This window comes from Urocitellus parryii, chromosome X, assembly GCF_045843805.1.
Source record: "Urocitellus parryii isolate mUroPar1 chromosome X, mUroPar1.hap1, whole genome shotgun sequence".
NCBI classification, from domain to species: domain Eukaryota; kingdom Metazoa; phylum Chordata; class Mammalia; order Rodentia; family Sciuridae; genus Urocitellus; species Urocitellus parryii.
In genome coordinates, this window is record NC_135547.1 from 95,237,788 (window position 1) to 95,250,398 (window position 12,611).

A 12,611-nucleotide genomic window follows, 5' to 3' on the forward strand; every position below is an offset into this window, starting at 1 on the left:
CCCAAATTGACCAATCACTCTGACTCATTCTTTTTAGGTGACCTAAAGTCAACTTTGCTCCTCATCATACTAAATTCTCTGCTCAGAGGCATTTGTGTCCACCATTTTTTTAAAAACCATGTGATGAAAAGCCCCATGCTTTCTTCGTTCAGAGAGAATAATACTTTGAGAATTGTCTATAGTTCTCTCCTTACTTGCTGCTCTCCCTACTCTTTTGTCTCCTGGCTAGGCTTGTTGGTTTTGCAGTTACAGAGGAGCAAACTCATTGTGTTCCATTACATGACCAGGTCAGGTTTGCAATTGAGGTATATTACCCAGATGGCCCCCAGAAGCAAGACTAGCCAGATTCTTCTAGTTTCTCTGGCTAGAGTTCTATATATGAGGCTGACAAAAGACAGCAACAAAGAGAAAAATTAAAGAAGTTCCTATAAGTTTTACATGACACAGGAGTCCTGTGTCATGTAAGAAAACGAAGCCCTGAAGAAACACTGAAAGCTGAGCGTTTTAAAACTAGGTTTGATGAAGCATGGGGAATAAACTTTGATAGGAGAAAGGACTATGGACTAAGCATAGTAAATTGGAGGATAACTGGCAAGGCTATTCATTCAGATTCCTTGTGGTGTCCTTCCATCTTGGAAGATAAGGTCCTATGGATCTAGGGAGGGCACCTTTCACATGAGGTTCTTAGGATCTGCAACAGAGGAAGCTCAGAAAGCCCTTCCTTTACTGTCATTCCTTGAAGTTTAAACTATTTACTATATTTTGGGATAGCATGTCAATTCTAAAATTCAATTCTAAAGCTCAGGAGACAATTCTGGGCTAGGGCATTGATTTAGAAGTACCTATAGTTAAATTCATGTGGTCAGGTAAAATTGATCAAAGAAATCATGTAAAGTGTTACAAAGATGAGAACCAGATGGATTGAGAGAGAAACAGGACATGAAGACCGAGGAAGATATCCAAGGACATGAGAAGAGGACCCACAGAGTACAGGCCATTGAAGCTGTATCACTAGACACTTTCAAGGAGAAGCTAGTGGACCACAGTGTCAGATACCTCAGGACAATGCAAAAAAAAAAAAAAAAAAAAAAAAAGAATGAAGGTGGGAAAGTATCCATTGGGTTTGGCAATATAGGGATCATTTTTAAACTTTGTCAGAACAGTTGATGTGTAAGGGGTGACTTGATATTTGAACCCTGACCTGTGTGAGGGGAAGTCAATCATATTTCTTTGTATCTCCATTCCTGGCAAGAGATTGGCTTCTAGTCTGCCATTTTACTGACAGTGTAGCCCCTGGAGGAACCCAGTCTTTCTTTGCCTGAGGTTTCTCTCTCCTGACCCTGTAAGCTTACAGACTTAAGTAATCTCCTAGTTAGTGAGGTTAAGAAACAATCTAACCTGGGATAGTGCAGTCATCATTGGGGTAGGTGATCATCATTGCCTGATTCCACTGTGGTTTGATGCATCCAGTTTCAGACCTTGGCAGTTTCCTTACTTCCTTTGAATGCAGCTATGTATTTAAAGGGAGGGCTCCGATGCTAGGGATTGAACCTAGAACTTTAAATATACTAGGCAAATACTTTGTTACCAAGCTACATCCTCAACCCTTTTTGAAAATTTTATTTTGAGATGGGGGTCTTACTAAGTTATGCAGACTAGCCCCTTGTATTTTTTAAATTGATTATATGACTGTGGAATGCATTACAATTCTTATTACACATACAGAGAACAATTTTTCATATCTCTGGTTGTACACAAAGTATATTCACACCAATTGTGTCTTCATACATGTACTTAGGGTAATGATGTCCATCACATTCCACCATCATTGCTAACCCCCTGCCCCCTCCCTTCCCCTCCCACCCCTCTGCCCTATCTAGAGTTCATCTATTCCTCCCATGCTCCCCCTCCCTATCCCATTATGGGTCATGGGCCCTTGTATTTTTATCAGGGAGGTGTGCGTGTGTGTGTGTGGTGCGGGGCAAGAGAGGATTTAGAAGATATTTGCTGTGTTGCCAGGAGTGAAAAAACAAGTCTTGTTTAAATACATCACATGTACATAGCATTTTTCCTTAGCCTACATCTGTCTTATTATGTTGCTTTATCACCTTGCCTTGAGCCCATCTTTTATTAACTTCTTCTAAAGCTTAAAAATACTCTTTGGAGAGTTTCCCCTTATTTCTTGTCATGATGTATCATTCAGTATGTTGCTAGGTTCTAATTTTCTAACATTTTATTTAGGATTTTTGGATCTCATAAGTGAGATCAATCCATGGTTTGGGGGTTTGTTGGCTCCCCCCCCCCAACCTCTCTCTTATTCTCTCCCTTCCTTTTCTCATTCCATTTTTCCTCCAGCCAGTTCCCCCTCCTCATGCTGGGGACGGAACCCAGGGCCTGGTTCATGCTAGGCAAAGCCTCTGCCACTGAGCTATATCTCAACCCCCTTCTGTCTTTCTTAACACTCTTTTTGTCTGGTATCTTTATTAGGGTTATAGAGAGTTGGAAACCATATATTTGTGAGTACTTTAACATATAACAACAGAAAACAAATGTTCTTTAAAGAGTTAGGAAACATTTCCCATTAAACTTTCTGGTCCTGATGGCTTTTTAACTGTAGATCTTGAATTACTTTTTACATATCTTCAATGGTGGTAATTTATTTACATTTTCCACTTTTCTTTTATTGGTACTGGGGATTGAACCCAGGGAAGCTTTACCACTAAACTACATCCCTAGTCCTTTTTATTTTAAGACAGGATCTTGCTAAGTTGCTGAGACTGGCCTTCAACTTGTGAGCCTCCTGCCTCAGCCTCCTGAGTTGCTGGGATTACAGGCATGCACCACCATACCTGACCTGGGGTTTCCACTTTTTTTTTTAATAACATGTTGTCATATTTTAAATTTATTTTAGTTTTTGGTGGTGCTGTAAATCAAACCCAGGGCCTCACACAGTCTAGGCAAGTTATAACCACTGAGTTGCAGCCCGAGCCCTCCATTTTCAGTTAGCAGGAATAAATTTAAGAGATATATTGTATAATATAGTGACTGTAGTTAATAACAATGTATTATGTACTTGAAAATTGATAAAAGACTAGATTTTAAGTACTCTCATTACAAATAAATATGTGAGGTAGTGCATATATTAATTAGCTCAATTTAGCCATTCTATAAAGCATATATGTTTCAAAACATCATGATATATACCATAAATATATACAATTTTCATCAATTAAAAAGAGGGAAAAATGAAAGCCCTTTGAGTTGTACACTTTATTTTTTAAATTTTTTATTTGTTTTAATTAGTTACACATGACAGTACAATGACCTTGACATATCATACATTTGAATCAGATGGGATGAGTTGTACACTTGAAATGAGTGAGTTGTTAATTATGTATTTTAATAAATCTATTAACCAAAAAAGTTATCATATAGTAAAATAGGCTTTTTTTTTCGTGTGATGTACAGTTTTATTTAAAAAAATTTTTCGAGATTATGTTGCCTAGGTTTTCTTGAACTCCTGGCCTCAAGTGATCCTCCCATCTCAGCCTCCTGAGTAGTTGGGACTACACACATGTGCCACTGTGCCTGGATGGTTCTGTGTTACCTCCTCCACAATCAGCATACAGAACCATTGTCCCCACTTCTAGCCCCTGGCAATACAAATCTTTTCTCCATTATTATAGTTTTATATTTTAAAGAATATCATAGGAGCTGGGGATATAGCTCAGTGGTAGAGCACTTGCCTCTCATGAATAAGGCCCATTCTCAGTGCCGTGAAAAATAAACAAATAAATAAATGAAATGGTTCAGTATGGAATCTTAAGCTGGGTTTCCTTCACTTAGAAAAATGCATTTGAGATTTATCCATCGTGTTGTATTCACTGTATGTTTCTTATAGCTGAATGGTATTCAATTTTATGTATGTACCAGTGAGTTTATGCTTTTATTCATTGAAAGATATTTATGTTGTTTCAGGTTTTTGTTGATTATAGATCATGTTGTTATGAGTGTATGCTCACAGGTTTTCATGCATTTAAGTTTTTATATCTGTAGGATAAATACCCAGGAGTGAAATATCTTGGTCATATGATAAGTATATGCTTAACTTTATAAGAAATCGAAAAACAGTTTTCCAAAGCAACTATAGCATTTTGCATTCCCACCAGCAATACATGACAATCACAGCCTCATTTTGTGTGTGTGTGTGTGTGTGTGTGTGTGTGTGTGTGTGTGGTCGTGAGGATTGAACCCAGGGCCTCATGCATGCTAGGCAACTGTTCTACCGCTGAACCACATCCTCAGCCCAGTCTCATTTATTTTTGTTCATTTGACTTGTCTTTTTTTCTCTGAAATGTTTATGGTGATTAATGTTTAAATATGTTGCTACACATATTTAAGTTTTCTTTGGGAGCTTTTATGGCTGAAATTTATTTTTAGTTTTTGGATTATTATCTATTGTTTTTCTTGTAATTGAGGATACATGTCTTTCAACCATTCTGGAAAATCTTTGTTCATTTAAATATTGAAGTTTGCTTTTTCTATGTTCTAATTTCTCTTTTTGGAACTCTATTAAGTATATGTTGGATTCTTTCATGTTTTTCTATATGCCTTTTTATTTTTCATTAATATCTTTCAGCTCTTAATATCTTTCTGCGATATTCTGACAAATTTCCTGACATGTCTTTCAAGTCACAAATTTTCTTTTCAAATGTAATTTTTTTTAAATTTTAGTGATTGCATTTGTCATTTCTAGAAGTCCTAATTCAATTATTCCTCATCTTTTTAGATGATATATAATCCTCTCAAATTTTTATTTCTTTAAAACTATTTTTAACATTTATTTTGTAGTCTTTTTCTAATTTAAATCTTAAATTTTCTCTGTATCCTTGCTTTCTTACTATTATGGTTCTTTCACTAGAAAGAAAAAAAGAAAGAGCACTTCTACTTAGGAAGCAAATAGATCAAAGTAATGAGTAAAGTGATGTTTAATTTGGTAACTGGAAGGCAAAGAAGAGGATTAACTTGTTAGCTAGTCTGTTCCCTATCATAATCTCTAATGAAGCCTGCCAGTAAATACAGATGGAATAGTTTTTAAAATTACATATGCTAAACCTCGTTATTTTTGTTTTGTTTTTGTTTTTCAGATTATGCCAAAATTAGCAGAGCACAGGAAATTGAAAACTTATAAATATTATATTCCATATAATCATATGCTTTGAATAGTTCCTCTAATGGAGAGCTTTTATTCTAAAAAATCTCAAGAAAAACCATTTTTTAGTGTTTGTTTGTTTGTTTATTTTGCAGTGCTGAGGATTGAATCCAGAGCCCTATATATCCAGGCAAACACTCTACCACTGAGCTGCATCTCTAGCCCCATTTCTTTAGTTTTAACACATACAATTATGTGTGTAAATACAACCTTCTCAGTCTCTGATCTTCTTGTTTCTAATCCAACATTTAAAAACAAAGTGACATTTATTGAGTGCATATTATGTGCTTGCCATAATGCTAAGTGCTTTACATTTATTTTTCATGTAATCCTCACCACCATCTATTTTATAGATTTAAAAACTGTGGCTGGGGCTATGGCTCAGCAGTTGTGCACTTTCCTGGTATGTGTGAAGCACTGGGTTCAATTCTCAGCACCACATATAAATAAATAAAATAAAGGCCTATCAAAACTAATATATATATATATAAAACTAGACCAAAAAAACCTAGAGTACAGAGAGGTTAGATGGTTTTTCGAAGATCACCCAGCTAGTAAGCAGGGAATTGAATACATGTCTTTCTAATATTCTATATAGTCATTTGACTGTTCTATATAGTCATTTGACTTTGGTAAGGAATAGTGGTAGTAAAAGGAGCTGTTTTCCAAGGTTTATTCTCTGGTACTTCTATGGTTTGCATCTTTTATAATTTCCTCCAAGAGAACTCATTTTCAGTTTTGACAGTCATCTATATGTAGCTTATTGCCAAGTATTCTGTCTTCTGTTCTAACATTTCCTTTTCTCAGAAAATAGGAGAAAACAAACTCTGTTTCTCCTATACTCTCATTCAACAATCAACACAGAAAAATTTTTGTGACCAAATGTATGGGGAATCTTCCCACCTGCTAAGCAAGCAAACAATCCTCTAGCAGACACCAAATGGGCAAGCTCTAATTCAATCCAATTCTGATGCTATCTTCCTGAAGATAACCTCTAATCCACAAGTTAAGGAAGAACTGAGTCCCTAAGACTGCCCAGCTTCAGATGCCAATCACAAGCCCCAGGTGTGCTTCTGAGCCTTGGACTGCAAATTAAGGTGCCCACAACCTTCTCTGTGGATTAGATTATTTTGCTAAGAGTGGCTCACAGAACACAGGAAACATTTATGCTACTGGTTTATTTTAAGGATATTACAATGGGTGCTGAGGAATACGAGACAAGAGATACATAGGGCAAGGAGTCAGGGAAGGGGTGTAGAAGTTCCATGCCCTCTTTGGGGACACCAACCTCCAGGATCCTCTGTATATTCAGCTACCCGGAAGCCCTCTTAATTATATTCCTTGTGGTTTTATGCAGGCTTCACTACATAGTTATGATTGATTATATCATTGATCATTGGTGATCAATTTAAACCTTCAGTAATTCTCCCCCCTGCAAAGGTTGGGGGTGGAGCAAAAGTTCTAGTCCTCTAATCCTGCCTTGGTTTTTAAGGTGATAAGCTTCATCCTGAAGCTACCTAGGGGCTTCCAGCCATCAGTCAATCATTAATGTACAACAGACATTATCACTTCACACATTCCAAGGATTTCAGGAAATGGGAAAGAAGATCAAGTACATATTTTCTAATATTACACCTTTAAACTCACTTGAACACTAATATCAAACTTGTGGAACTAGATGTTGCCTAAACTGATATAGAATAGAGAAAATGAAAGACTGCCAAACTTTTCAGGATGTGGTAGCACAGGCTGGTAATCCCAGGCAACTCAGGAGACTGAGGCAGGAGGGTCACAAGTTCCAAGCCAGCCTCAGCAACTTAGCGAGGCCCTTTATCAGAATAAAAAATACAAAGGCCTGGGGATGTAGCTCAGTGGTAGAGGAGCCTTGAGTTTGTTTAATCTCCAGTACTGCAAAATAAATAAATGAATAAGAAGAAAAAGAACATTATTGTTATTTTTGAGTTTCTGTCCCCTCTTCCTCAATTGTAACCTTTATCAGTTATTTCCATTTATGGTTTTATTAGTTTGCATATGCTTATGTAACGAAAAATCTTTTGCTGGCTTTTGTGTGTTTTTGAAATTTATATAAATATGCCATTTATATAAATATGCATTGTACATTATATGTCATTATATGCACATTATATACATTATACATTATATATATACATTTGTTTAAATGAATGTATTTATTTTATTCCTTATATTTATATAAATATTATAAATATGTTTACATTTATATGTATTTATGTAAATTATCTTTCTATGTGCTTTTTCCCCCTCTCTAGATGATTTCCCTTTTGGGGTATCACTGGAATGACATTGAGAAGAAATGATATCTTCACAATTTTAAATCTTCCAATCCATGAACATAATTACTATCTCCATTTATTTATTTGTATTTATTTATGGTCCTGGGGATTGAACTCAGGGCCTTGTGCATGCTCAGGTAAGTGCTCTACCACTGAGCTACACCCCCAGCCTAATCTCCATTTCTTGAGACCTTATTTAATGCCTTTTGATACAGTTTATCATTCTCCCCAAATGTCTTGCCCATCCTTTCTTTTTTAAAACAAAATTAATTTTTTTTAGTTGTAGATGGACACAATATCATTATTTACTTATTTTTATGTGGTGCTGAGGATGGAACCCAGGGCCTCATGCATGCGATGCAAGCGCTCTACCACTGAGCCACAACCCCAGCCCCCTAGCCTGTCCTTTCTTGAGTTTATTCCTAGATACAAATTATTTCTTGATGTTATTCTAAATGATCTTTAAAAAGTTATTTTCTAAATGTTTGTTTTTGCTAAATGGAAATGTAATTGAATTTGTGTGACTGCATAAAACCATTCATTTCAAGACAAGAAAAAGGAAAACAACACATTTGTTGTTCTTTGGATAAATAACAGCTGTAGTGAAATTCTACAAAGTTGGCTAGGAAAGATGGACACAAACTTCAGGACAGTGTTATCTGGAGAGAGAGAGGGAATGGGATCAAGGAGAGGCACAAAAAGGGCATTAATAATATGCATAGCATTTTCTTTTCTTTTTTTTGAAGCACATATGGCAACATGTTAAGATTTCTTAAGGCTACATAGTAAGTACATGAGCGATATTCTTTGAACTTTTTTGAAATTGGTTGTGATTTTAAAAATAAAAAAGCACAGTCGGGTGCCATGGTGCATGCCTATAATCCCAGCCACTTGGGAGGCTGAGGAAGGAGGATCACTAGTTCAAAGCCAGCCTCTGCAATTTAGCAAGGCACTAAGCATCTCAGTGAGACCCTGTCTCTAAATAAAATACAAAATAAGGGCTGGGGATTAGTTAAGTGTCCCTGGGTTCAATCCTCAGTACCCTCCCCCCAAAAATGCATAATGATAACTATATGCTCAAGATAAGTCTTGTGATAGATGGTCTCAGAATCCATTAATTCTAAATTGGATATTACAAAATGGGGGCTGTGTGTGGAATCTAAACTCCATGTGTAATTATTTTTTGTGCCTTGTGATTTAAAAATGGATCATCAAACACCAAAGATTATACATTAGTATAATTCTGAATTCTTTTTAAAAAATTAGGAAATCTGACAACATTATTTCCGTGTGGTAATGGTTTATTAGATATGAGTAATTAGTGGTTTGGTTTTTGACTGTTTATTTTGACAACTTTCTAACATTTTCTAAAACAGAAGAGGATGCTAAGCCCTCAGATACCCATCAGTGAAATTCAGCAATTATTGATTCATAGGCAATTTTTAAATTGTTTTAAAATTTTATTTATTCACTTGTTTTGTTGCTGGGCATTGAACCAGGGCCTTAGTCATACTAAGCATATGAATCACCACTGAGCTATATCCCCAGCCCTTTTATTTTTTATTTTCAGACAGGGTCTCATTTTGTTGCCCAGGCTGGCCTTGAATTTGCGATCTTCTTCCCTCAGCCTCCAGAATAGGTGGGATTATAGGCCTGAAGCCATCGTATTTTGTAATTTGTATACACCATCAAATTGCCAAATTGAGCTGATTAACATGTTTGTTATCTCATATACTAACCATTTTTTTTCTCAGCAATTTTCAAGAATACATCGTTATTAATTATCATTATCATGTCGTATGATAGCGTCTTGAACTTATTCCTCCTAAGTGAAATTTTGAATTCTTTGACCATCTCTCCCACCCTTTTCCCTCTCTCCCGAGCCCTTGTTAATTACCATTTTACTCTTTTTTCTATGGGTTCAACATTTTTGGATTTCACATAAGATCACGTGGTATGTGTCTTTCATATCATGTGGTATGTGGCTTATTTCACTTAACATAATATCCCCTAGGTTCACCCACCTAGTTTCAAATGACAGAATTTCATTGTTTTTTTTTAAGGCCAAGAGTATTCAATGGTGCACCTATACCACATTTTCTTTATCCATTCATCCATGATAACACGGCTAAGTTTTGAATATAAGGTGTTCCCCCAAAGCTCCTGTGTTCATGTAGAACTATTCAGAGGTGAAGTAATTGGATTGTGAGATCTGTAACCTAATCATTGGATTAATTCATTTGCTTGGTTAATGATTTGAATGGACTGACTGGGTGGTAACTGTAGGCAGGTGGGTGTGTCTAGAGGAGGTGGGTCACTGGGGGTGTGCCCTGGAAGGGTACATCTTTCTTGTGGGTTCTTCCCCTGGCTGTCCTGAACAGAGCAGTTTTTCTCTGCTGTTCCCTTTGGCCATGATGTTCTACCTCACCTTCAACCCAGAGCAATGGAGTCAACTGACCATGGTACCTTTGAAATAGGGATCCAAAATAAACTTTTCTTCCTCTAAGTGATTCTTGTTAGGTATTTTGGTCACAGCAACCATAAGCTGAGTTATGCAGACACATAGTTTTATTCCATATTTTAGCCATTGTGAATTATTCTGCATTGATCAGGCAAATACAGATATCTCTTTGACATACTGATTTCATTTCCTTTGGGTATATACTCAGAAGTTGGATTGCTGGATCATATGGTAGTTTTATTTCTGAAGAAATTTTGTACTGTTTTCCATAATGGCTGTTCTTTAATTTTTTTTTTTTAGTTGTAGATGGACACAATACCTTTATTTTATTTGTTTATTTTTATGTGGTGCTGAGGATTGAACCCAGTCCTCACACATACCAGGCAAGCTCTCTACCAATGAGCTACAACCCCAGCCACCCATAATGGCTATTCTACCTTACACTACCACCGACAACATACGAGAGTTTCCTTTTCTACACATCCTAGATGTTACTTCTTATCATTTTGATGATAAACTATATTTTTGATAATAGCCATTCTAACAGGTGAAAAGTGATATCTCATTGTGGTTTTAATTTGCTTTTCCTTAATAATGCTGAGCATGTTTTCATATACTTATTGGCCATTTGTATATCTTCTTTATTACGTTTTTATTAGTGCATTGTAGATACACATATAGTGGGGTTCATTTTAATATAATCATATATGCATGGAATATAATTTCTTCCATTTCAGTGCTTAATACTTCCTCTTTCCCTCCCCTTATTCCACTTCCTCTCTTCTACAAGTGTTCCTTCTGTTAATTTATTATTGTTTTTTTAAACTGGGCTTTATAAGATATACATAAAGGTGAAATTCACTGTGGTACATTCATATATGCACATAGCATAATTTGGTCAATTTCATTCTGCAGTTACCCCCTTTTCTTGTCCCTACTCTCTCCCCCTCTATCCCCTTCCTCTACTCCACTGATCTCCCTTCTATTTTTATAGAATCCCTCCATTTTCCCTCTTATTTTGCTCTAGCTTCTGCATATGAAGGAAAACATTCATCCCTTGACTTTCTGAGTCTGGCTTACTTCACTTAGCATAATATTCTCCAGTTCCACCCATTAACCAGAAAATGCCATAATTTCATCCATTGATGAGCACCTGGGCTATTTTTATCCATTCATCCACTGATAGACACCTGGACTGGTCCTATAACTTGGCTCTTGTGAATTGTGCTGCTATAAACATTGATGTGCCTGTATCACTGTAGTATGCTGATTTTAGTTCTTTTGGATAAATACCATGGAGTGGAATAGCTGGGTCATATGGTGGTTCCATTCCTAGTCTTTTGAGGAATCTCCATATTGCTTTGCAGAGTGGTTGTACTAATTTGCAGTCCTACCAACAATGTATGAATGTATATTTTCCCCTACATTCTCAGCATTAATTATTATTTGTATTATTGATTATTGCCATCTAACTGGAGTGAGATGAAATTTCAATGTGGTTTTGATTTACATTTCCCTGATTGCTAGAGACATTGAATATATTTTCATGTATTTGTTGGCCATTTATATTTATTCTTTTGAAAAGTGTCTGCTTAGTTCTTTTGCCCATTTATTGATTGGGTTATTTGGTTTTAAATTTTTTGAGTTCTTTAAATGTTCAGGATGTTAATTCCCTGTCAGAGAAGAAGCTGACAAGGATTTTCTCCCAATCTGTAGGCTCTCTCTTCATATCTTGTTTCCTTTTATTGTAGAGGCTTTTTAATTTGATGCCATCCCATTATTTTTTCTTGATTTTATTTTTTGTGTTTTAGGAGTTTTGTTAAGGAAGTTGGTTCCTGTGCTGACATGCTGGAGTATTGGACCTACATTTTCTTCTAGCACTTGCAGAGTTTCAGCCTAATTCCTAGGTCTTTGATCCAATTTGAGTCAAATTTTGTGCAGAGTGAAGGATGAGGTTCAGGTTTCTTTTTTTCTTTTTGTTTAATATTATTTTTTAGTTGTAGTTGGACACAATACCTTTATTTATTTATTTTTATGTGGTGCTGAGGATTGAACCCAGGGCCTCACATGTGCTAAGCAAGCACTCTACCGCTGAACCACAACCCCATCCCCTAAGTTTTATTTTTCTACATATGGATATCCAGTTGTCCCAGCACTCTTTATTAAAAAGGCTGTCTTATCAACAATGTTTATTTGGCACCTTTTTCTCTTATTGGATAACAGTATTTATATGAATTTGTCTCTGTGTCTTCTATTTTATTCCATTGGTCTTTATTTCTGTTTTGGTGCCAGTACCATGCTGTTTTTGTTACTATAGCTCTGTAGTATAATTTGAGGTCTGGTATTATGATGCCTCCAGCTTCACTCTTCTCACTGAGGATTGCTTTGGCTATTCTGGGTCTCTTGATTTTCCAAATGAATTTCAGCATTGCTTTTTCTAGTTTTATGAAAAATGTCATTGGTATTTTGATGGGAATTGCATTGAAACTGTATATCATTTTTGGTAGTATGACCATTTTAATAATATCAATTCTGACTATCCAAGAACATGTTCCATCTTCTAAGGTCTTCTTAAATTGCCTTCTGTAGGGTTCAATAGCTTTGTAGCAGTCCTTCACCTCTTTGT

At 36.0% G+C, this 12,611-nt stretch overlaps 1 protein-coding gene across 1 annotated transcript in view; it reads left to right on the plus strand.

The window, feature by feature from the left end:
* Window positions 1-939: 939 nt before the first annotated feature.
* Efhc2 (EF-hand domain containing 2) overlaps window positions 940-12,611 on the plus strand; it is a 209,333-nt gene continuing 197,661 nt past the window's right edge. Inside the window, exon 1 of the mRNA XM_026387597.2 lies at window positions 940-1,047. Coding sequence (XP_026243382.2) covers window positions 940-1,047 — 108 coding nt within the window. The remainder of the gene's footprint in view (window positions 1,048-12,611) is intronic.